A 26,595-nucleotide genomic window follows, 5' to 3' on the forward strand; every position below is an offset into this window, starting at 1 on the left:
GCCGTACCCATTCCTGGGCCCTCAATGTTGCTACACTCGCCTGTGTGAGTCTGGGGGCACATCCCCTGGTCCGCTGTTCTTTCACAGTCAGTTGTCACTTGTGAGAGACTTTGTCCTTTTCTAGTGGGGGACGTGGGGGAAGGGCATTGGAGGGCCATCAGCACTCAAGTGATTTACTCCACCTCCCCACTACAAAGTGGGTGGGTTCCAGCCCAAGTTAAAGTGGATCCTGAATTGTACCTGAGTTCCCGAGCTGGGTCAGTTAACCTGGTCTTAAAGCACCTCCAAAGTCAGCTCAGTGATTTTTCTGTGTAGGTGGGCCTTAGGACTAGGTAGTGGGCCTTAGGACTAAAACCTGGGTAAGTGCCCGGCTTAACTGTGCAGTGTAGACATGCCCTTAGTCAGTTGCGTTTGAAACAGTAAAAGCCTGGGCTTTTTGCCTTTGAGGGGTTGCCAAGCGCATGGCTTAGGTAAGATGCTAGGGGCCTTGATTAGCAAAGCACTTAAACCTAATGGATCAGGGCCATGTATAATTGATTACTCTGGGTATCAGACATTAGTGAACAGGATTTTCCATTGTTTAAAATATGACTGTCAACAAAAATATTTTAGGCTTTGGAATTCACTTTGTAGCATGGCACTTAGCAGACCCTGGGCCTGTTTCTGCTCTCACTTGCGCTGATGTAAGTCAGGAGTAACTCCACTCTGAAGTTATTCTGGTGTAAAACAGAAGCAAGCCCTATATATGGTACTTGCTGGCTGTTGCATATTTTTAAGTATGTATTGTTCCTGGCAATGATCACTTAAGAATTGAAACACCTCTGCCTAAAACTGCATGTCTGCCCTTCTGAAACATCCTATGGAATTTAATAGGGATGAAACCCCTAAGGTTCTACAGAAATTAATTTAAAGAGGTTTGTAGAACTTACTCAAAACTCCATAGGTTTTATTAGTGAATTATCTCCCTTCCATAGGTTTTTTTTAAAGCCATCTTATACAATTCTTTCGCAGGAATATGGTTATTAAATCTAGGATGACTTTTTAAATCATTTTATATTTCCACATAATTTTCTATTAAATTATATGGGACATTTATAAAGACCAGACAGAGAATAATTTGCTAGGTAAAGAGTTCCTGCTTTACCATGTTCAAAACTGCTGGCAGCAGAAATCTTGCTTCCTTTTTAACTACTAGCTTTGAAAACCTGTATTCAAGTGACACAAGACATCATTATGCTATGGGCCGCATACATATGCATGCAGCTACCACTGATGGCAGAAGCAGAATAATCTGAATCTGTATAATGCTTACGTCAAATTGTCAAGCTTTCCTTCCCTCCATGCAGTGTATAGTAAATGTAATTTATTTACTTTAAGAAAATATATATCCCACAAAAACCTTTCAGGACTGACTCATACATTCATATTAGGAAATAGACCCGCTTAGGGCATCTGAATGGGATCTTAACTTGCTTCCAGTTATTCAAGACTCTCTCTCCCTCCCTATTTGTGACGCTCAAAATTATAACTGGACAGTGACATTTCTGTGCTGTCTCCGGGCTAACCTTGAACCCTTCTGGGTAATTTGACTCTGTTTTCTAGAACTATTTTTGGAGGTTGGGATTGGGAGCATTGAGTCAGGATGGTGCCAGAAGTAGGTGAGCCTGAAGAAGAGCTCTGTGTAAGCTTGAAAGCTTGTCTCTCTCACCAACAGAAGTTGGTTCCAATAAAAGCTATTATCTCTCCCACCTTTTCTGTGTTACATAGCTGCACAAAGGGCTCTAAGGCCCATGTAACTCTGAAACGCATTTAAGTTGTTTTGCTGTCCATGAAGATTTCTCCTGGACGCATTGGTTGAACTTACATGGTTTGCTGAAGGGAAGCATCGGGTGCAGTTTTGTTACTAACACTGTCGCCATCTCTGAATTTTGCAGGGTGCCCACTGGTGATCTGCATCATTTCTGCAACTTCAGCCATGCACGGTTATGGAGAAATTGGCAAGTGAGTACAGAATGAGATCTACTCTGGTTACAATATGAAAACAAGTAAGATGTGGGAGAGAGCAAGGCTTATGATAAATATCTTCCCACAGAGCCTGATTCTGAGCACCCACAACTCCCATTGACGTCAATGAGTGGTAAAGGTGCTTAGCACTGCTTGTTGCATATGCATTGCACATTAGGTCTATAGCCTAAGGCTATTTGCACATTTACTAGGGATGGGCCCAACTTTGAAAGGTCAGATCTGTAATCAGAGCTGAATGTGAATTTCCTCAGAATTTGGGGATGAGATGGGGGAGGAGATTCTTAGATCTAGTGTTCCAGTTTGGACCCATCTCTATGGGTGCTACTGTATACAACCAATAATAGTAATAAATACATGTGTATGTATGTAAGGGTATTTCTATATATTCACTTTTATTTTGAGCATATTTATTTTACTAGTAAAACTGAATTGCTCAAGGATTCTTTATTTAGACTGAAATCAGCTTTGTCTTTTTTGTTTGTGTACTTTTCACTCTTTAAAATATGGTAGGAAGTAGTCACAAATACTTCCCAATGAGACTGCTCAATGTTATAGTGTTCTGTTCCATCAGGAGATACTGCCTTCAGCATCAGTGAGGGTAGACATTCATGCTGAGTGATCTTTATTGTTTTTAACATGTATGTTACATTTGAACTCCCGCGTTGATTAAATACAAGGATCAGAGAGCAACATGAATGACTAAAATACTTGGTATATGCAGTATAGTCGTAGCCTATGACTGCAGAGGTGTTAACAGGACACTCTACCTTGAATGGTCCCTTACAATACGTGCTACCTACTGTTCCACCTTGTCTTTTGCTGTGATGCTGGGAGTACCCTTCCTAGACCTGAAGAAGAGCTCAATGTGGCTCCACAGCTCGTCTCTCTCACCAACAGAAGTCGGTCCAATAAAAGATAGCATCTCACCTACCTTGCCTCTCAAAATACTTGGTGTCAAGTCAGCTGAGAGTTTACTCCTTGTTTAGACCTAATATGCAGGGACAGGAGGAGTAGTGAGGCAGGGCTGGAGGAGTGAAAACCATTCAGCGGGCATACAAGCTCTCAATAAATACTTGCTTATTGGGGAGCAGGATTTTGAGAAGGAAGAGCAATCTATCTCCAGTAATGACAGGGCTTGGTGAGGAGGAGTAGAGGGTTACTACCTCTGAATTAGATCCCATGTCTTTCCCTAAAAGCCAGTGAGGAAGTATTGGCACCATTGCTGAAGTTGGTGCTGCACCTTTTTAAAGGTGTAGTAAATGCTGCTTCTGAACCCTCTCCACTTCTAAACTGCACTCACTCCACATAGCACTCTGTCTCCCTCTGCTGCTGGCCAAGCCACAGATCGAGGTTGATGAGTCAGGTACAGGTTTGGTTCACAGGTGGGTCTTTTAGCTCAGGAAATAGAGGCTCATGTGTTTAGAACCAAAGGTTAGAGGTTCAATCCCCACTGCTGATGTCCCACCCAAGGGCACAGTATTACACATCCAGCAGTGCCGAGGCTACATATGCTCAGCTCAAGTTCTGAGCACCCCTCTGGCTGTGCTTTGTCAGGAGGATCCAATAATGCAAAGGCTGAGATTGGTGGTAGTAAGAGATGATTGACTGACTGATTAAACACGCTTAATCTTAATTAGTGAGCTAGGTATTGAGATAGCTTTAGGATAAAAATTCTGAACATTGCTTTTTCAGCTTATAAATGCCCCATACTCAAACTGAGCTGAGAGAACACCAGAGGGCCTGACCCTGCAACAACTTAATCAGTGAGAAAACTTTACTTTGATGGGTAAAGTAATTCATGTGCTTACGTCGTTGCAGGATGATTCAGGTTTTTGTTAACTTAATGCATTATTCCTTCTGTTCTGTTCCTGTTCATGTCAAACTGAATATGTAAGAACTAAGCCTAAAGTTGTCATCCCCTTCCTCATCCTCCAGCAGCTCGAAGAACAAACGAGGAAGTTTTAGGCCTTGTTTGTACTGCAAAATTACTCAACTCAACTTGACGTACAGCCACAGCAGTAATTAAAGCACGGTTTACATGCACACTATGCTTCTGTCGGTGATGCGCATTCTCACCAGGAGTGCTTCCACCGACTGAAGTGGGGCACTGACAGCTGGAGCCTCGCCCCTGGGGCTGACCGCCAACAGGCGATGTAAGTAACACAGTGTCTGCAGAGACCCTGTGTCACCCTAACTACATCTACCTAAGCGCTATGCCTCTTGCAGAGGTGGAGTTATTAGATTGGTGTAGTGGGCAACTTACATCAGGGGGGAACACCCTTATAGTATTGACACTTAGGGAGTTAAGTCGACGTAAGCTGCCTTACGTCAATTTAACTTTATAATATAGACCAGGTCTTAAGAGTTTTTTCTTGCTTGCCAGAAAGGACAAAGTAGGTATTCTGTCTCTCGATGTGTCCTTCACACCATCCTGAGGCACATTGGCACAGGTAATCACAGCCTTCCCTCTGCAAGATACAAGTCCATGAGAGACCCCCACCTGAGACTCAGTGAATAGAAGGTGTGAGGGGACCAATCAGCTTGGTCATGTTTCCTGCTTTAAAATTTCTTAACCACTCTGTACCATAGTTTCTTCTCTTTCTCATTAAGTGCATTGCTAATTAAATGACCTTGTGTTTGATCTTGCAGCAACGAGTAGATAGTAACTGTTCTGCTTTCTCCCTGCAGTTGCTGGCTTTCTCTGGAAAATGGAGCGATCTGGGCTTTTGTGGCCCCAGCATTGTTTGTAATTGTGGTATGTATACTACTTTGCTGCTGCCAGACTCTCACTGTAGTGCAGTTTTACTTGAAGGCACAGGCCTAAATTCTGTCCTCAGTAACACCTGTGCAGCCCAGCTGAAGTCAATGGGATTGCATGGTGTCTGTCTAAACTATTTTCTTTCTTTTCATTCAAATGCTCTAATTTGACTTTGATTTTACAAGTTAGTGTTTGTTTAGGTGAGCTGATTCCTACACTGTTAATTTCGCTAGTCCACAGTGCATTTCTTCATGCTGATAGACCTCAAGCTGCAATAGCTGCCAGCAACTGAAATCCAAATGGGGAAAAAAACGACATGGAAAATAGATATAAACTACCACTAAAGGCTGCTGTGTTTTAAATGTACCATTATACCTATTCCCTCCAATCAAATGCTATGGGCCAGATTCACAAAGGGACAGATACACCTAACTGCCATTTTAGACACCTGAATCCCAGAACCAGGCACCGGTACTATTCACAAAACCACCACTCAGCTGCCACTGAGCCCTGTAGGTTTCTACATTCACTTGGTGCCTAAGTTTTTTGCTGTACAGATTCCTTAGGTGCCTGTGTTTCTCCTTCTGGGCTCGTGCACTGCTGTCTCACTTTCAGTATCTGGATGCCTAAGACCCCGTGAGATTCACAAATCAGGGGAAGAAAGGTCATCCTCCACCTAACTCTCCTGCGGGGCCCAATCCGGTAAATATGCCCTGATCATGCTTATTAGACTGGTCCCCTCACCCAAGCTCTCAAAAAATGGCATGGGTTGGGAGGGAGGAGGGGAAGGAGGACTGCCCTGATAACGGTAGCCCAGTAGTTAAGCACTCGTCTGGGATGTGGGAGATGCCAGGGCAGGTCCCCTTTGCTTGAGGGGGGAGAAGGGAATTGAACATGATTCTCCCACCTCTCACATGAGTGCTCTAACCACTGGGTGATGGGATATTCTGATTTGGGGCCTCCCTCCCTCAGCCTCTCCTGTTGAAGCTGTGCCAGTATGAGAACGACTCCATAGCCTGGTGGTTAGGATCCAGTCCCCTTGCTCCACTAGCCCTTTATCCAAAATAGATCAGAGACTGAGGGAGCCTTACATCAGAAATATCCCCTAGCCCAGTGGTTGGGCACTCACTTGAGAGATGGCAAATCCCTGTTCAAATCCCTTCTCCCCCTCAGGCAGAGCGGGGATTTGAAGCAGCTGTCTCCCACATCCCGAGTGCCCTAACCACTGGGCTACAAGTTATGAAGAAAGTCTACTGCCACCTTGCAAGAAACTCGTAGGTACTTGACTCCAGGAGAGGCTTTATATGTGAGATTCCTAAGCAGAGGGAGGTGTGTCTTTCCAGCCCGGCCTTAGGCACCGAACTCCATGATAGGGCCGAGGGCTTAGGACACATCCCCTCTCCATGGCATCTACCTCCCTCAGTATGCTGGCTTTCGTGAAACCCATTCTTAGGCCACTGTCTCTCTCCATTCATTGTGTAAGGAAGCCTGAGAGCCTGATTCAGGATTTGTGAAGCCCGGTGATTTTCTAAGTGCCTAAAGCTTAGACATTGCTCTGTTTAAGTCCCTTTATGAATCTAGCTCTATATGTCTACAGAGGGGCCTGATCTAGAGCACTGGCTCTGACCCCATTCAAACGTTGAGGCCAGTAAGATCTGGATCCAAACTTTTCAGGTGAAGTCCATCTCTCGAAGGTGAATCCAAAGGTCCTCTGAACTTTGAGGAGATTTGGGTCCAGATTCAAACTTCATGGCCCATGGCTCATTCTGTGTATGAAATTCCATGGCTGGATCCCCAAAGTTATTTAGGTGCTTAGCTTCAAAACAATGGGACTTGTTACTATGTTACTAAATTGTCCTTAGTGTTTATGGGGCCAGTTGAAGCACCCTTACTCATGCAAGTAATACCATTGATTACTCAGATGAATAAATGCTCTTCAATGTGAGTAATGAATGCACAGTTAGGCTCTATGTTGTTACAATATCAATATCTTTTAAATACATGTTACCAAAATATTTAAAAATGAAAAGTTCTATATTAATAAAAGATCTTTTCCCTCTTTGGTTTATTTATAAACAGCATAATATGCAGTATTTGAAATAAACTACAAACAAATAAGAACATAGCTACAGCACTTTTAATAAAACTATTTATCATGAAGCTAGGTCTAATCAAGTTATAGGAAAATCACAGATGTCTCTGTACACAGCTATTAAAGCAATAAAGTTAATTCATTTAAATCCAGAAACTATTGTTACTATAGTAACACTCAAATCAAACTATAGTGGTTGCCATTAAAATCTTTAGAACCTGCCTTTGCATGTATGTGACATACACAGTGTTCTGTATTTGTAGTATTGTGAATACCTAGGGAATAATGCAAATGCAAGTAGTTAATGTTACCTTGGTAAGAGAATTTATTGGAATTTTAATGAGGACCCACTGTACACAAAGCATCTCAGATAATAGCTATAAATTAGCATCAGGATACAGTCTTTGATAATCAACAATCAGAGATTACATTTATAGGCACTGTAGAAATGCCTAAGAAACATATAGTACTATGAGAGACTGATTTAGACCAATGACCTGGTGGTGAAAAGCTCTATATGGCATTATTATTCACAACTGCTTCTTCAGCCACTAAGCAAGCATCAGAAACAAGTCTTAGTCCCTAGCTAATCTGGGCTAGATTTGCACTAACGCTAGATCCCATGTCTCTCTCCTGAGCCACCTAGTGTTTCAAGATGCATATTCAAATAATCATGTAAATATTTATGATGAATAAACAAAACAAAATCTTTGCCAAATAGTTGCATGCTGAGTACAGACTACTACTGCATTTGCTGGAGGAAACAGTAACATTGTATATGTATAAGTTAATTAAAAACATAGAAAGTGTAGGATATTAACATGCATGGTTTAGCCATCATTTATTATGAATGCTATGGCTATCAAGGGTAAGAGCAGCTGAAATCCTCCTTAGTCAATGGATTTTGACATCTGAGGAGGGATAGGCAGGTATAGAAAGAAAATACTTGCTAGCCTACTTATATATCCTGGCCCAGATTCTCTGCCCTGTTCTATCCCTTTGTGCCACTCTGGCAGTGCAAAGGGAGCAGAGAATGGCCATGTCTCTCCAGCCAGGGATAGCCCCAGCTTGGTGTAGCTGGATCCTAAGCATCCTTCTGTGGTATAGGCGGAGTGTCACTGGTGTGGCCAGAGCCACAATTGTTGGATGGTCCTTTGGGGACACTTATCAGCTGGTGGAGAGCAGAGCAGCCCCCACATTGCTCTGAACGGGTCAGTGGGTGGTGAAGGGGAAATTTGGCCAAAGATACTAGGACAAGCCTTCGCTCTTATGAACAAGCACATTGGGATCATTAATGACTGTACAGAAGAGATGGATCTTGGATTTTTAAATGCCTCTCAAAAAGATCCCCACGCCGAGCAAACGACATGGCATTCAGTTCCTGCACTTCAGAAGGCTGAATCCCCCCACTAGTATCCATGTTCCAAGCAGGCTGGGGTGTTCCGAACCTGGGGCTGTGTGCTGTGGACCCACAAATCCCATTACAGTCAGTGTGCCGTGGGGGCACTCCAGCACATTGCAGAAACGGATAACAAATGACTTGATAAGCTAATCCCAGCAGCTGAGTTCTGGGGAAGGTAACACGCTGCCTGCACATTCCCCTTCCCTGGAACCGTGGGTTAGAGCTATACAATGATAATGTGATTCAGACTGGCTGTTCCTTCCACTGTGGAATGGAACATCAGGCACTACTGTTTCAACACTTGGTCCAGGCATGGCTTGTTAAAGCAGGTCTGTTACGTTCAGATGGCTGCTTTGGGCGCATCTGTTGGCTGTAATGAATTTAATCTTTCCAGTGGAGAGTGCAGGTTCACGACTCAGTTGCTGATACATGAATGTATTACAGCAGTTTAATTATGCCCACACATTAAATGACAGTGAATTGGTGCTTAATCGCTTTGATTATTCAAGGAGTTAGGGTTGTTTTCAGGGATTAAGGAGGGCATTACAGCATCATCCTCTGATAGTGTAATTGATGAGGGCACCTATGACTCCTGCAGTAGGGTTGTGGATCAGGACAATCATGCAAATGAGCAATAGATAAACATATTGATTAGAGTAACCACGTCTGTGTTAAAGGCCTTATTTTGGTTTTTAAGTGACGAGTCCAGATTTTGGGCCACTTTTGCAGTGATGGAGAGGGGCTCAATGGAATGGAATTCCCCTAGCCCAGAAGCTCTATGTCCCACCTTCCTGCATGGACCCCAGTGAGGGGTCTGCAGTGGGCACAGGATGGGGAGTGACTGGTGCACTCTAGTAATGCCCCCCATCCTTCTCCGACTGTGCCGTTTGTGCATGCTAAGGAAGCACAGCACCACTGTTTCCTGGGGGAGCAGCAGAATGGGGGCACTGACTTGACCATATGTAGCATGGGCTAGAATAGCAAAGGACGATTCCAGTGAGATGCCCCTAAACATCCCTGCACCTACAGCCCCCACCCATTGTGTTTGCAAATGAGCAGTGACACGAGGAGCATGGCGCATACAGCAGGTGCTGTTATTCGCAGTGTTCACCATGCTGTAGCATTTTACCACCATTTAAACACCTGCAAAGAGCTCGTCACTCATGGCAGACTGGACTTTGCAGGTACACCCAAAGGGGATGGCATCAGGAGGTTCCACTGCTTACCTCTGCCAGTGGGGCTGCAGCTGGGGATCTGATGGAGGGTGTGTAGGCGATACACTGAATCTTCACTTTTCATGGGCCATGTAGCCTAGCTTCTTCTCCCGCTCCCTTTATGGACTTGTGAAAAGTCCTGTACAAGTTAATAATGATGGAACTGCTAGGGCTCTATAGACATTTAACAGGGCAGGTGAAAAAGCACGTGTCTCAGTTTTACAAGTTTGGTATGCTGACATGGCAAAAATTGCCTCAGACCAGCATCTGAATGGTAAGATGAATGGCATACCTGAAGAGTCTAGGTGATGGGAGAATTTATCTCTCAGGAAAAAGGAAAGCACAAATGTGCAAGTGACAGGTAGGTGGGTTGCTGAGGGTGGGGAAGAGTTGGTGAAAGAGCCCTGGGCTTTGTTTTCATAACTTTTTTTTTTTCTTGTCTGTTTATAATTTACGTCCTTCTGTATGTATCTATATTTTTAAAAGGCAAAGGGCTGTTCTACACTAGAAAGTTATTTCAGCTTAACGATATCACTCAAGGCTGTAGAAAATTTCATTCCCTCTGCAATGTAATTAAGCTGACCTAAGCAGTAGTGTGGGAACAATTTTTATAGTGGGGATGCTGAGAGCCAATGAACCAAACTGTAAACCCTGCATATAATGGAAACCACTTCAAGCCAGGAGGTGTGCAGCAGCACCCCCGGCATCATTAGTTCCAGCAGTTATAAACCTAAGTGCTGGTGTACACACCATGTTGACGGAAGAATTCTTCTCTTGACCTAACTACCACCTTGTGGAGAGGTGGATTTACTACAGCGTTGGAAGAATTCTGTGACTGTAGTAAGTGTCTACACTACAACGCTGTAGCTATGCCACTGTAGCATTTCTTGTGTAGACAAACCCATAAAAAGTGGTGAAGGACTGAAATAATTCAATATTAAAATTGTTACCTCATTGACTCAGCAATTGCTGGCTTCCTATGTAGGAAATATGAGGCAATCAGTACAATCAAGTCCTCCTAAGCTAATGCCCAAAGACAGTATTAAATACAAAGGGGCACATGGTGAAGAACTTACTCCCAGGGCATGAACTTTGACTTCAGTGGGACTATTCGTGTGAGAAACTACTCACCAGTGTGAATTAGGCCTAACTTTTTATTTGTTACACAGTATTCTTGGTAAGACAAGTTATATTCTTATGTGGAGTCAAATATTTGCAGAAAGGTGAGCCAAATGTAAGGAGGCAGGGAGAGCAGATGAACAGAGCTCATATAACGATTTTGAAAAATATTTCAAAGCCAACTCAGCCTGAAAAAGTAGCAAATTGTTCCCAGTGCCAGCTTGAATATTCTGCTTGAAAAATGGGCTAATACCCTTACTGTCACCTCCGAGGGGGTAACTGCTAACTTGTGTTTTAAGTGTATGTGTATGCATATGGATATGTATGTAGTCATCTTGTTTAGTAGCAAAAGCTCTTTAAGTAGCAAACTAGCCATTAGCTTTCTGAAATGCTGTTTTGCTAGGAAAGGATGTCTCAAAAGGCAGTACTTAAAAGCCTGACTGCTCCCACCCACAGGTTTTCCATGATGGGGGGTGGGTCTTTGCAGAGGGAATCATTCCATTGGGAGAGCAGGCTTTGCAGCTCCTTTCTCCATGGGATGGGAAGGGGTGCCTCTCTCCACGAGATCTGTACAACTCCTATGCCTCTGCCTGTGCCAACTTCCAGCTCAGTTAGAGGCTGTGGAGCCATACTAACAAGGCTGCTTCCACCAAGAGCTGCCCCCTTAAAAGGGAATTACGGAGTGATAGAAGTTGTGTCTGTAGAAAAAGTTAACAAAGCCACCACTGGCTTCCCCCTAGGGATAACAGATGGACCCACCACCTCCCACTCCCTGACTGCATGTGCATTCACAGACCTCAAAAGTTCTCTTTAGGGTTTGAGGCTAGGGACATGAGGGACGGTGCCATGAAGAGCTGTAGGCCAGCCTTCTAATCCCTACATTTTTAGGCCTTTTAAAAACTTAACAAAACCCCCAGGCAATATCCTGAAAATATCTAACTTTGCTATTAGCTCTTTCAGTTGATTTGAAAACCAAATTAATCTTAGTCAGACTGTGCCCAAGGAAACATCTCTCCAAAAGGACCTGAATAGTTGAAACAAGGTAGTAAAGACTTTTAGCAGAGGCTTTGTTTATCAGCCATCTGCTACCTTGGTGTGTTTCCAAATATATGATCGTATTAAGGCAATTCTAGTGAAAACCCAAACACCTGTGCGTACTGTGTGATAAGCACGAGCAGAGACATTGAAGAGACCAAGAAAGTAGCGATCATGCTGGGGAAAATGTGGGACAGTGGTTTGCAGGTCCTTTATGTTGCTTTGCCTCGGTACTTTCCTAGGCTAATCCTATCTGCTGTTACAAGAATTTCTCTTCAATAACAATTTTGTGGGTGAGTGTGCACATCTGAGTAAATGATCACAACAAAGAATTCTGTACCATAGTGATGTGGGCTAATTGCTTTTTCATCAGAGGCCTTGAGATGACATTCCTTTGGGAATTGGGGCTCTAGTCTTTCCATGCAACCCATGCCTTAAAATGGGACTCCTTTGTAAATACTAAACATTGAAGGCAACATGCTGACATGCTTACTCATGCTGAATAGTACCTAATTCTGTAATAATAATGGCTAGCAATTATACAGAACTTTTTATCAGTAGATCTCAAAGCAATTTACAAAGGAGACCAATATTGTTATACCCATTTTACAGATGGGAAAACAAAGGCATAAGGAGGTGAAATGACTTGCCCAAGGTCACCCAGTAGGCCAGGGTCAGAGCTGGGAACAGAACCCAAGATTCTCAAGTCCCAGTACAGTGCCCTAGGCTGCAATGCCTCCCTCCATTTAGTTCAAGGTACTCTTTATTGTGAGTAAGGGAGCAGAATCTGGTTCCTAGGTGCTCATCTCTGCTCACTCAGGGGCCAGTTGTTCCACTCTTGTTCTCATTATGTAGTGCCTCACTCTGCAAGTAGCCCCACTGATTTAGATCAGCCTGCTTGTGGAGTAAGTGGGGAGGCAGAACTTGGCCCCTAATGTTTAGCTACCCTGAGGCAAGAAGGCACTTACGCATGTGCTTAACTTTAAGCAGGTCACTAGTTCCACTGCAGTCAAGCACACGCTTAGGTGCTTTGCTGGATGAGGGCCCAAATGAACAACGCGCAGGAATTGAGCTTCCTTAATTTAATCCTTGTCAATGTCTGAGCACTAGCACTTTTTCTAGTTTAAAGTTTCTTATTTCTTTTTTTTCTACACAAAAATATGCAGCAGCATTTTTGAAAGTATTAAACTGGTGATAAGAAATCAAATGTGAATGACTAAAGCTAAGAAAGGGGACAGATAAGGGTCTGATTAGACCTTTCCATCAGTGCTTGCCTTACTGAATATTCGCTTCTTCTATGCCCTGACCTGTACTGCAGAACTCCCTTGTGTGAATTCCTCTAGGCTATGCTGGTGAAAATCCAAAGTAACTCCCTTTTAATCAATACAATGACTCCACAATTGGTCTAGTATAGCTGAGAGCAAAATTTGGCCTCTTGTTCTTCCCACTTTGAAGGTTAATCAGATTTAAGTGATTAGCAGCATATGGAAATGCGTAACATCCACTACAGATTTCCCATGTGACTTAGCAATGGACTACTGCCACAATAACTTGAGATGTTGGTGTCACTATCAATGATGTTGCTATGGCATTCTCACATTCCCAGAATGCTATGCTCACATTCCCAGAAAGTACATTAAAGCTAAGGCTGGGTGAATCTGTTCAGTTAACCCCCTGAAATTTTGCTTGACACTCATGTGGAATTTAAACGAGTTTGTGTTTTAAAGAAGCTTGGTCAATGGATTTAATTAACGTAATGTATTGTAAACTTTTTGAACGTGTCTGAACTTCCAGGTTCTGCCCTAGAGTGGCTGCAAAAGTCCCAAAATGCGAGGCATGAGACTTTGTTCATGGTGTTTCTGTACTGCACAAAGAGAAGCAACAAAAATCTATTGAGATTTGGAGGGAATCTGGATGAAACACAAATTCCGATGAAAAATTCAGTTTCATAAAGAAAAGAGCCTTTATTTCAGACGAGCTCCCCTTTTGAGCAGTGCCTAAACCCCAGTCCTGCTCCCATTGTAGTCAGTGGCAAAACTCCCACTGGCTTCAGTACTGCAGGGCTCCGCTTTAGAGGCAGGAACCTGCAGTTAAACTGCCCCCGGATATCAATGGGAGATTTGACAAAGGGTTGCAGCATCAGGTCCTGCAGCAGCAGACACTGCCCTGCAATTCCAGTTGTAGGGCCAAGTCTTGCTTGCCTGTTGGCGATCCCATTCCCTTAGACAGAACTCCGTGCGTGAAAGGAGTGCAGGATGTGGCCCACATACTTTAACTTTTCAGAAACTGGTTCTGGGAAAAAGTCTCCTAAAGAGAGAGAGGTGAAGCTGAAAGGATTTAGAGACAGCCTTGGTTTCCTTTTTAACTGTGGGTCCAATCCTGCAGCCTTCACTTGGGTGAAATGTTTATTGGCCTGATTCAAAGCTCATTGAAGTCAATGGGAGTTTTTCCCATGGAGTTTGGATCAGACCCAAGGAAGTGAGCACCTGCCACTTCCATTCACTTCTCTTAGAGCAGCAGCTGCTCATAGTCTCCTGGGATTTGGCCCACTGACACAGAGTTTTGCCAGAATATAAACCTCCTATATTAGGAGACCTGGATTATTCTTATTAACTTGCAGTACAAGCAAGTTCCTGAGTAATTATAATGCAGAATAACTGCAATGGCAATTCTGACCTTTCAGAAAAATAAGGAATAGGAGCAGCATACAACATCCCTTATCTAAATGTTTATTCCTCTTGTTTGAGCATTTTAATATGTGAGGTCTCTGTATTTGCATGTCTTCATATTGGGCTGTAAATCTGCAGCAATTTTAAGGTTGTGTTATTTGTAAATTAAAATACAATGACATTTCATCAACCCAGCATTCTCTTATTCAAACTGTTGACAAGGTATTTATGCCAGATGTCAAAAAATCATTGGTGGAACAATTCAGTGGCTGCATTTTAGTTTCATATTATAATTTGAGTGCAATTGCTTCCATATTTTGCTTGCTGGAACATTAATATAGTAAGAAGTTCATCTCTAATCTGTTTATTCAGGCTAAATGTGAACACTTTAATTTCCCAAAATACCTTATCTGCCCTAAAACTACTTTTTAACCTTCTTGCACAAAACTCATTTCCTGATTTAACCCAGTCCTTTTAGAGAGTTTTTCCCCACTGAGTATTGTAAGCAAATTCAAATTGCACTGCAGTTAGGCTTTGGGAATATAAGACATTTCAGCGGATGCAGGGTACAGGGCACTAAAATATGGAACTTAAATTTAAGAACTTCTTTGCTAATTTTATGATGGGTTTTTATTTTATTTTTATTTATTTATTTATTTTGTAGTAAGATCACAATATTCTCTGGCTATGTGATATCAGTCACACTGACATACAGCAAAGGGGACATGGTGGCAGTAACTTCACAGGAGAAGATCAAAGAATTTATCGATAACTGAGCATTTCAGAAGTCCCAAAATATCATCAGTGAAGTTCAGGCTTGAAATAGTTTCTCATTTATATAAAATTCTGAAACAAATTCAGCTACAAATGCTAAACATTCTGTGTTTTGGAAAACAAGTTTTGTTTGCATTCGCTCAGATTGCAGTCTACAGGACAACACAAGTAGTTCTGATAATTAGATCTTAAGGTCTATCTGCAGTTTGGGTTCAATTCTGCATTTTATGATTGATCCGACAACTTCCAGTGAAGCTAATAGCAGTTGAGGGCTCTGTACCACTGTGGAAACAGACTCTTTTCACTGAGCCCGTACCAAAGAAAACCTCTCCTTCGCTACAATGGGAATTTTGCCTGAATAAAATCTGAATAAAGACCTTAGCCGTTGGCTAACTACCTTCAGTTGGACTCTCATGTGAATAAGGCCAGTATGATTTGACCCTATTTTTATTTCGTATATTTGCACACAAATCAAAACAATGAACTCCTCAACACATGCTTAAAATGTAATCCACAATTAAAAGTAAAGATATGCAATGCAAAGGGTTCCAGCACAGACTGAAACAGCTTACATTAAAAGGGAACTAGAACCATTTCAGCAAATGGTGTGTATGTCACATCAAATTAAGCGGCTCATGACTGTCTGTAACAGCCTGGTAAATAATGGAAAATTATATTTCCAAATAGCGGGGAGCGGGGAGGAGGTGGGGAATGTCCAAATTCCTATGGAATGATATTCAGACTATTTATTATCCAACTCTATAGAGCTGGCTGGAGAAGACATTTATTTGTGAATGAAATTCCTTAGCTTTCATGAGGAATTATTCGACTAGCTCTAGTGCTAGTCAAGAAGTGGGATTCTTGATTTCCTACTATCCATTGTCCTGGAGTAATGTTGGGCCAGATCCTCAGTTGGTGTGAATTATCATAGCTATGACTGGACTCACCACGCCAGCTGCGGATCTGCACCAATGCATCTGAAGTCAATGAGAAACAGGGATTGGGGGCAGTGAAGGAAAAGGACTTGAGAAGTCTCAGTGGTAAACTTTTTAATTATATTTTTTAGAATGAGAAAATATTTAAGCACTTATGCACAAATAACTTTTGCTGGTCATTTTTTTTTTGGGGGGGGAGAAATAATTAGTAGCAGCCACTACAGTCTGCATCCTCCTTTCTCCTTTTTTAATCTTCTGGTTAGACCTATTTGATTCTTCTTCCTTCATGGTACTTACTCCATGATAAACAATACACACTGTAGTTGGTGTATAACTTTAGACCAGAAGGGGGAACTGTACTTTCCCTGCCTCCCAACTCTCTCTCTCTCTAAAAGAAACTAAAGTCTTTTGACTGCAAGAATGTCTTTTGCTCAGTCTTCCTTGAATGGTAACATTTCCTCCTCCTTTTCTTCACCTGTGACTCCAGAGGGGATGGCAAACGATCCTTTGTTCTGTCTTTCAATGTTGATCTTTTCAAGATTTCTTGAATTTCTGGTGGGAGTTCTTTTCATTATATGGATCTTTTTCAGCTGGACCTGACATCAAATGCCTTTTGCAAAGCAGAATTCAAGCTTAACATTTTTCCTTAATTCTGTTTCAAAATGATCTCATGCCAAGGTTGCAAGCAGATTTTGGTAAGCGGCAAGAATTCAGCAATGAAAGGTCTAAAGGAAGGTGCTTTCTAAAACACACTGACAAACTGGCCTTGAAAACTGCAATGTGTGTCTGTTGCTGGTCGGTGCGTAAGATGTTCATGTGTAGAATAGGGTTTTTCGGCCTTGAAGTCTTGCTCAAATCCACACTTCTGATAATTCGACGCAAACTTTCAAGCTAACTAATGGTCAATTCTCATTCAGCAGATCTAACCCAAATCTCATTGTGCAGATAGTGAACATCTGTTATAAAAACAAACAAAGAAAAATCCCCCAACAAGGTGCATTTCTTTTAAAAAGTGGTCCAGATCTTGACTCCCACTTCCACTGCTTTGTGTAAAACAGCCAGAGAAGCAGTGGATTTAGGTCCCCTGCATAGGGGAATTTGTGCATGGCACAGAGCAGCTATAGTGGCACCTATGCTGCCCAGCCCACAACACAAGGAGAAAAGAGTATGGCTATCAGAACTACCTGTGGGACTATGGGCAGCCAGGTCTAAGTTAGAACAAACCAAAATTAGAGCCCTGTGGTTGGTAAATTAATATAATAGGCAAAGTTACTATTTTCTGCTGTATTTGTAGAATACAACCTCAGCACACTTTGCATCTCTGACATATTCCATACTCATTTCCCTGACTGAATCCTGTTTTTTTCTCATTTAGGTCAATATTGGCATTCTCATTGCAGTCACCAGAGTCATCTCGAGAATCAGCGCAGACAACTATAAGGTGCACGGAGATGCAAATGCGTTAAAGTAAGTCTCTCTCATTCACATTACTTTGCAATAAGATAATCACCTAGAACTAGGCCATAGATGGATATATCATGTGCTCATCTATGTATACTGTTGGGATGCCTTAGTAGAAAATAAAACCCAAACACAATCACAGTCAGCAAATTATACCCATCATCTTTAATGTAGCCACTGAGCAACTATGCTGTGGAAGGGGAAAGCTGAGTGAGAGTTAATCCTTGTTCATCAGAAACTAGGTAATTCCCCAACCATCCCATCACAATCCCCTTCACCTTCTGACTCTGATTTTGCCTTTTATTAACACTTCAATTTCTTTCCCTTTAAAGAATAACTACATTCAAAAGCACATCACACAGAATATGATGATCATTTAATTTTTTACAGTAGACTATCTCAATAGCCCTAGGCTTTCAGAGGTAATCCTTGATTTTGAGTCTGACACAGCAAAATATTTAAGTATGTGTTTCCCTCTGAGTCCATCCCTATACAGAAAAGAACTTAGGTCCATACTTAACTCTAAGCTTGTGATTAAGTCCTATTGCTCTTATATATCAAAGCAGTTTGCACACTACGGTAGTGGCTTTTTTGATGGCCTAGCCAAAATACTGTCTTGACCATGTATTATATTGAAGTACTGTCCCATCTACATAAGTTTGGAAATGACGCTTTAAATTAGGTGTGTCTCTGATACCTGAACAGATGGGGCCAAACTCTAACTTCAGCCCAACCTAAAGCCCATGGGGTTGCACAAATGCAACTAACGGCAGAATTTAGCCCACTGTACAGTTCATTGAGACGTTCTTGTATCTCCTAAACATGCTTTCCTCCATATATAAAAAGGGCCGACTGAAAGATTTAATGCATCTATTACTGAGTCACTCTAAAAATGTGTTGACAATTTGCTTTTTATGTTTCTGAGCCATGATGCACAATACACTTAGGATTTGGTGCGGCTGTCCTGAAATTGTGACAAGAGGAGTCATTTTCTGATTAAATTACTCACCTATTTCTTAAAACGCAGCAACTTTACAATATTGGTGGCACTGACCTAATTAAAGTTAGTTTAGTTATTGTATATCTTTTCCAGAGTGAAAGGGAAAACAGTAAATATGTCCGCACAAAAATCTATAAGATAATTATTCTGTAATGAATTCAAAACACTGGGAATTAAAATGACTAGTGATTCTAGCCTGGCTGAGTCCCTGTGACCTTCAGAAACATGAAGGAATTACAGTACCATGAATATTAATGACAATTTGTATTTTCTGCTAGAGCTATGAAAATAAAGGAACAGTCTCCATTAATTAATACAAGCTATATAGATACCATTGAGTACCTAGATATTATGGTGACTGGTAAATGTATATAGTAAATAGTATATACAGTAAATATATAGATATTATGGTGACTGGTAAATATACAGAGAGAGAGAGAGAAATTACAAATCAATTCATACCATAGAAAGATGTATAAATCAATACATATTGTAGGTATCTTTTGACGCAGGTGGGAGTACAGTGAAGTGCAAATGAGGGTCTTAGTTTAAATAATACTAGGGACAGAATTAGAATGTCTGACATCCAGATTGAAAATGTGATTTTTTTTTTGTCCTGTTCTAGGGTGTTTTGGGGTTTGGATATTCACGAATCTATGATCCAATTCCAACCTAAGTCTGCCTCTGAAATAATCCTTACCGTTATTAGTATGGTCATGGCACAGATAATTATTTCTTATTAATTTTCCAGTGTCCCAAAGTGTGCTAGGCACCTGGCAGCACAGACAAAGGCACGGTCCTTTCTCAGAGCAGCTTCCAAACTTCTCTAGTAATTTGTGTTGCAGTAGCATCTAGAAATCCCAGTCATAGACCAGGACCCCATTGTGCTAGGCACTATAACAAAAAAGCCTTCAGAGATCTTACAATCTAATTTCAGACTTGATATAATGAGGAGGATTAAAAGAGAACAATAGGGAGGTGTGACAGGAGAATGGACAGCAATAGGATCATGAATGTATTCAGTTAAGGTCTGGGCACATCATGGTAGCACAACTATTCAGTTAAAATATTTGTAAAATAGATTTGAGAGAGAGAAAGTGGGTGAGGTAATATCTTTTATTGGTCCAACTTCTCTTGGTGAGAGAGACAAGTTGGGACCGACACAGCTACAACCGTATTGCAGACAATAATGTAAAATAGATATATCGTTGGCTCATTTCCTGAATGAGGAGAGGATAAGTGGCTTTCAGGACCCTAATTCAGCAAAGCACTTAATCATGTGCTTAACTTTCAGTTAACACACACAAATGTGCGTTATTGCTTTGCTGAATCAGGGCTTCCATGCTTAGAAGGTGTCATGGAAAATGGCACTGATGGGATTGTTGGAGAAATGAGACATTGAACCTATAGCTATGAGCAGAATCCAGTTTCTTTCATTTGCAGTTAGTGTTCCTTGCATGATTAGGGGAGTTTATACATTTTGTGTTGAAGGAAAGACAACCCCTTTCATACTGCAGTTTTTCCAATCAGAGGATAACTAATCCCACCAAACTGAACAGGATTCTCTAGTGTACTGACAGCTGTAAGGGAGACTTTTTTTCAGTATAAAATAAGAACCAAATACCAGAAAATACTGAATGTTGATTAGCTGATTTATTACGTGAGCATGTCGGAGTGAATGAGCATGGCAAGCTGAGACAGTGACACAGAGCAAAGGGAAATCAAAATAAGGCAATAGGCTCTGTAGTTTCCGTCAAGTTACTGTCACCAAGGACTACAAGATAGTTTTTGAGTCGACAAGTTCAATCAGTGTGGGAGAAATCACTGAAGGCTGCAAAATGCTTCATGTAATAGCATCCTTAAATAAAGCGCCTGTCAGGCATCCATCTGGATAGTACACTTCATTTGACATTAGCTGTGGTGGAAAGTGTATGATGTTAGAAGGAATTCTTCAGGTGTATTTTTTAGAAAATGCATCTTGATTATGGCACAACATGGTTTTTGTAAGGCAAGGAAACACTTTGAAAACAAGTTGCAATTTTTCCTGCAGTTGCCTAGGGGGAGAAGGGGATTTTGTGGGTACATAAAGTTCTCAGGGAATCAGAAACCAGAAGACAAGGACTACAGCACAGGGGGAATTGTGGTACAGTGAAGGTCTGCCCAGTGCAGAGAATTGTTCTTGCTAAGGGGCAGGAAAAGAGGGAGGGATTGAACTTGTCTTTTCAAGATGGGAAGAAAATAAAGACAGGGAAGCCCAAGGATGAATGCTGAATTGTTGTCTGAAAGAATCTGGATGATGGTATTTAAAGAGAGAGATTTCTAAGTTGGCAGGTGATAATGAACTGGAAGACACTGGACAATGAATGAAAAATGACTAAGAGGTGTCAGAAGAAATATAGCAGGTCTACCAAATGCTTGCTCGCTTTTCCTTGGTAAGAAGATAGGGCCAACATTTGCCAGCGGGATGTATACAATCTGTATATAGGCATCTAAATAAGTGGCCTGATTTGCAGAAGTTCTCAGCATCTGCAACTCCCATACATCAAATATGAAGGTAGATCCTTAAATTTGGACATCCAAGTCTAAAATTTCTAGCCTGCAATTCTTATGGCAAGGGCTCATCAAGCCCACCTTCTTCCAGGTTTTGCTACCAGAGGAAAACTTTAACCAGATTGAAGGGAGCTGATGTGCTGTCTGAAAAGACAGCCAACTAAAACGATACTCTATTGTTGTCCAAAGAAAAAACACCAAGTGATAGACCCTCATGACAAAATGTAAAAGTTATCTGAGAGAGTAACTGCACTAGAAGCACATTTTAGGTGGTACATGGAACATAAAATAAAAGAAGAGAGATTTCTAACTAAGACAGGACCCAATGTTCCAGGGTATCAAACACACTGCTTACAAGGTCCTGAGTGCCTTCCACTTCCATGGAGTGCATTAGGACTTGAAGGCACTTGGTGCCTTGAAATATCAGGATAGAGATTATCTGAAGTACTTGATAAAACAAGAATGCAGTCATGATCATGATACTAGTCAGAAAGGATAATACATTGGTAGAGATGTGCTGGTTTGCTTACAGTGTATTTAGGTTCTCTAAAGATGATGTTACTTGACAATGCAAGTGGATATTACCAAGAGAAACTTTTTTTCTCTTGGCAGCTGACGTAATTATTTACAGAATGTGGGGAATCATTAGAAAAGGGATAGATAATAAGACAGAAAATATCATACTGCCTCTATAAATCTATGGTAGGCCCATGTCTTGAATACTGCATGCAGATCTGGTCTCCCTCTCTAAAAAAGATATATTGGAATTGGAAAAGGAACATAAAAGGGCAACTAAAATGATTAGGGGTATGGAAAAGCTTCCATATGAGAGAGATTAATAAGACTGGGACTTTTCAGCTTGGAGAAGAGATGACTAAGAGATGATAACAGTCTATAAAATCATGATTGGTGTGGAGAAGTAAATAAGGAAGTGTTATTTACTCCTTCTCATAACAGAAAAACTAGGTCACCAAATGAAATTAATAGGCAGCAGGTTTAAAATGAACAAAAGGAAGTATTTCTTCACACAATGCACAGTCAACCTGTGAAATTCCTTGCCAGAAGATGTCGTGAAGGCCAAAACTATAACGGGGTTCAAAAAAGAACTAGATAAGTTCATGGAGGGTAGGTCCATCGATGGCTATTAGCACGGATAGGCTGGGATTGATGTTTGCCAGAGGCTGGGAAGGGCCGACGGGATGGATCACTTGATGATTACCTGTTCTGTTCATTCCCTCTGAAGCACCTGGCACTGGCCACTGTCAGAAGACAGGCTACTGGGCTAGATGGACCATTGGTTTGACCCAGTATGGTTGTTCTTACAGTAATTGATTATGATTTTCCATACAGCAGTGATTTGAGTCAGTATGCTGATTGGATTAATACTACAGAACAGCATATTGCAGCTCTTTGCTGTAAGTGCAACATCCATTGAAGCCATATGCTACTTGGGCTCCTCCTGCCTATGAAATTCCTAGTATAATTCTTGTTTGGAAATCTGGAAATTGCTTTTGGCAAATTGAATTTGCACAAAAAGTCAACTTTATTAGATAAAGTCCTGAATTTTTCATATTTTAAAAACAAAACAGTAGTACAAGAAAGGAGAAGGAAGTTGCTGTCTGTAACATTCAGAGTCCAGTTGTAAAGTGAATAGGATCCATGTCTTGTACAATATTTAAATTCCCCTTGCAGCATGGTGTATTATGGGCTAAATGACCTTCTCAATTACAGTTGTTGCATGTCACAATGAAGGGAGCAGACATATTCTTAGCTAATCAGTTTACCCCAGTTTCAAAGACATAAGCCAAGTGCACCATAAACCAGCCACTATGAACTAAATAAAAAAATCTCCACAGTTCAAGAAGAAACATCAAAGAGAAAAACCTCATGTGGCTGTGGGATGCAAGAGTGCAGGAATCATGGCAAAATTATCCATTTGAAGGTCCAATATTTGTCATGTTTGAGGCAAAAGGGGGTTAAATTAAAAATTTCTGTTAGTCTGAATAGTTCATTAATGCCTAACAGATTCCAATAACTATCTAGATATTAAAATGTGCAGTAGCAAGATTCTTTTTTTTGGTCACAGTTTGGGTTTGTATCAAATCTTCTATTCCTGCATGTGAAAATGCTCAGAACTGGTCACTTTTATGAACATCTAATGGGTGCCTTAGTTGTAGCACAGTAATTACACTCTAGTAATTAGGGCTGAATGAAGAATTTCTCAGAATTGTTTATTATCTGAATGTATTCGTGTCTTGAACTGTTTACTTACGTTTGGTTGGTTTACAACAATTCAAAATATGAGCTCTATTGCTTAGTTGCGATTGATCAAACAAGTCACCCTCGCTTCCTTGATTGGATGAGCACAGGAGCACTTCCAGCAGAAATAATTTTGTGTACAAATTCAGATGTTGGTTTCCATGAATACTGTTGCGTATGCCTTTGTGATTTGCTCCGTGTGAGCATTTTTGCCCCTAAAACTTAATCGCTTGAATCAGTTCATGATCTGCAAACACAAAATGGGCCTGATTGAAGGGAATGCATTAAAAAATTTAAAGGAGTACTGACTGAATATTTTTTTGTATTATCCACCTACCTCGAGTAGGGTGAGTTTCAGGAAAGTACTTAAGCATGTGCCTACTATTAAGCGCATGAACTTACTGAGTTCACTGAAATAGATGAGTTCAGTGGGATTACTCATGTGCCATCAGGGCACAGGAACAATGAAAGTGAAAGTCTTGTCTTTACTTGTTCATGAAGTATGCAACTTCTTAAATGCAGGGTTTACACAGTTAGAGACACTGAGTATTATTGCCTTTTTGTTTGATGTGTATTCACTTTTTCTTGGTGTTAGAGATGACTGAAAATTTTTAGACAATAGATTTCTTCTAGAAAATGCTGATTTTTATAAAATCAAAACATTTAATGGAAATTATGAGTATTGTCTGAATTTTGGTGGGAAATTATCAAAACGTTTAATTTTAAAGAGGCTGAGACATTTAATTTCAACTTTAATCACTTATTTTTATATTCTGCTCTAGCTGGAATTATTGTCAAAACAAAGCATTTTGTCCTCATTGAAAGGTCAAAAATGAAATATTTTTGACATTTCCTTTTGCAGAAAATGCAGAGATTTAGAATTTTTGGCCCAATTCAGGACAAAACCAAATTTCTCAGGGGATGAAAATACAGAATTTTGATCAGACCGACATGGAGTAGCTGGTCTTGGATGCAAATTTAAGGGTTCAAGGTCTCAGCTGAGGGTACCTTTGAGTGAAAGATTGGATATAGAAAGAAAGATTTCACCTAATGAAAACTTCAGTTTACTGTATAGATTTACTCCAATGTTCCCATAGCCTGCTGGCCATAAGACATGATTGTATAAAGCATATAAGCACATGCTTAAGTGTTCTGCTGAATTGGGACCTTAGTGGAGTGGATATACTTCAGTTAAGATTCCACGTGCTTAACCGAGCATCCTATAAGCACCTTGAATCTTTTCTGAAGCCCATCATGATCAATGGAAAAATTCTTACTGACATCAGTGGGCTTTGGATCCACTCTTCCTCACCCAATACCCATCAATTAGGTGCTGAAGAGTTGCCTTCATATGCTAGGGAGAGGAAAGATGTTCAGCTTGACTCTATTGTCAAAAACCCAGGAGGCTTTTCTCTGACAGAGTTTATCACATGCAATCATTTTGATCACATAAGCTGGGTGGCTCCTGAATATATCTGGGTTAAATGAATATGCAGTTTTTCAAAGACTTAATTACAACACTTTCAGAAGGCATAGTGTACATTAATGTACATACAAAATGCAAAATTCCTCTCCCCACCTCTGTTTCTACAAAAGTGATTTTAGGCTTGAAACAAAGCTAGTGGGCTTAGCTATATCATTGTGCTTTCCAGCCTGCTCAGTTCTGCAGCCCATTTGTCCCACCGATAAGAGTTTCATTAACTTGCTCTCAAACAAACTGCCAAATCAAACTCTTACTGAATGCTTCCCCATTGTCTTCTTGGAAATGGTCCACTGGGTTAGAAATATCAGTATCATTTATATAAAATGTAGACTTCATAAGCTAGTGAACCAGAAATGATAGCTATCACAATCAGCCAGGGAGAAAGCAATTACAACATAATTAGAAATATTTCTTTAGTGTTTTACTCTATTCTTTGTTTCCCTTTACGCATTCTCTTTGTCCTGCGAGACTCAATATTCACTCAATAAAAAGATGAAACAGTCCCTGAGCTCTGTACTGCTGGAATAACTTCCCCCTCCCCTTTTGTTAAATTAATGATTGAAATCGGGAATACATGAAAAAATATTTTTTCCCATGATGGCTTGCAGCATAGACCCAGTTGCATTCTCATAGAAGCAAATGCAAATTTTGCCATCAATGTCAGTGAGATCAATCCCTCTGTTCCCTGTACCAGAAAAAACTATGGATTTAGCATACATGCATCAAACATGTCCAAATGGACACAGGAGTTATGTATTTCCTGTTGTGTTGGGATTCACGTGACCTTGATCTAAATCTTTGAAGGAATCTCCAACTCCAAAATTAGGCTACGTAGCATTAGCAACCATGCAGGAATGTTTGTTTTCTCATGAAGAGACACTTACTCAATTCTAAAAATCTAAACAGGCATAAAGTCACAGCAAACACATGCCAAGTTATCTGATGTTGTTAAATCCTGCAGATTCAAAGAGGTCACTAGCTTAATTGAAGAAGTGCTTTTTTCCCCTACTTACCTAAACAATATAAAAGGGAAGGCTTACATTTCCTAATTTAGAATAACTGCTCCATTATCTATTTACATTAACTAAAGATTTACAGCTAAATCATTCACGTTCTTTTCATTTCCTTGAGTCATGTATTCTTATTTTATGATAGGGTATAATACACATACACATGTACACAAATACCCTCAATGGCAGCATGGCTATTTACCAGGGTTTTGTGTGCTGAGTTGCTCCTGTTCAAATGCCTCTGAAATGTTTGTTAGGGAGTTTTTGTTTGTCTGTTTGCAGTGGATAAGGGTGTCTTTTAGTGGTTTGCATGGTACAAAGGGAGGCAAGCAGATTCTGCCATTAACAATTTGCTAAATTATTTGCACATTCTTATACACAACACAATCCATGTCAGACACATTTACCTTAAAGGAAAAACAAGAAATTTATCCCCTCAGTTCATTCAAGCCTTATGGTTGTGTTTCGGATTGAGGCTGGAGTTCCTGGTGGGATGCGGTGCCACTGGGACCAGTTAATATAACCCCTTTGCTGGAGTGGGAACACATCCTATCGACCTCTCCCCTGCTCTAAATGTAGTGCTGGTAGAAGGTGCCATATTGTTATCTGACTAAACTTCCTGAATCAGATACCACAGCTGTCATATTCCTCAGGCTGATTTGGTGTCACTACTGAGACTTCCGGCACAGCTTTCACTAACTCATTGAGATCCCATTTTCACACCTAGGCTATCGAAGACTCACATGACTATGAATGGGAATCAGAGGAAAAACATTCATTTACGTACTTTTCAATGTAATTTAACTTAC

At 40.9% G+C, this 26,595-nt stretch overlaps 1 protein-coding gene across 3 annotated transcripts in view; it reads left to right on the forward strand.

Annotated features, from left to right (window-relative positions):
- ADGRD1 (adhesion G protein-coupled receptor D1) overlaps nt 1–26,595 on the forward strand; it is a 248,188-nt gene that overhangs the window by 169,670 nt on the left and 51,923 nt on the right. For all 3 annotated transcript variants that reach the window (XM_067539758.1, XM_067539759.1, XM_067539760.1), the window contains 3 exons: nt 1,935–2,001; nt 4,714–4,780; nt 17,399–17,490. In XM_067539758.1, the coding sequence (XP_067395859.1) occupies nt 1,935–2,001; nt 4,714–4,780; nt 17,399–17,490 (226 nt within the window). The remainder of the gene's footprint in view (nt 1–1,934; nt 2,002–4,713; nt 4,781–17,398; nt 17,491–26,595) is intronic.

Source organism: Emydura macquarii, unplaced genomic scaffold, assembly GCF_026122565.2.
Source record: "Emydura macquarii macquarii isolate MOO-44397 ecotype Brisbane River unplaced genomic scaffold, CSIRO-AGI_Emac_v2 contig_554, whole genome shotgun sequence".
Lineage (NCBI taxonomy): Eukaryota > Metazoa > Chordata > Testudines > Chelidae > Emydura > Emydura macquarii.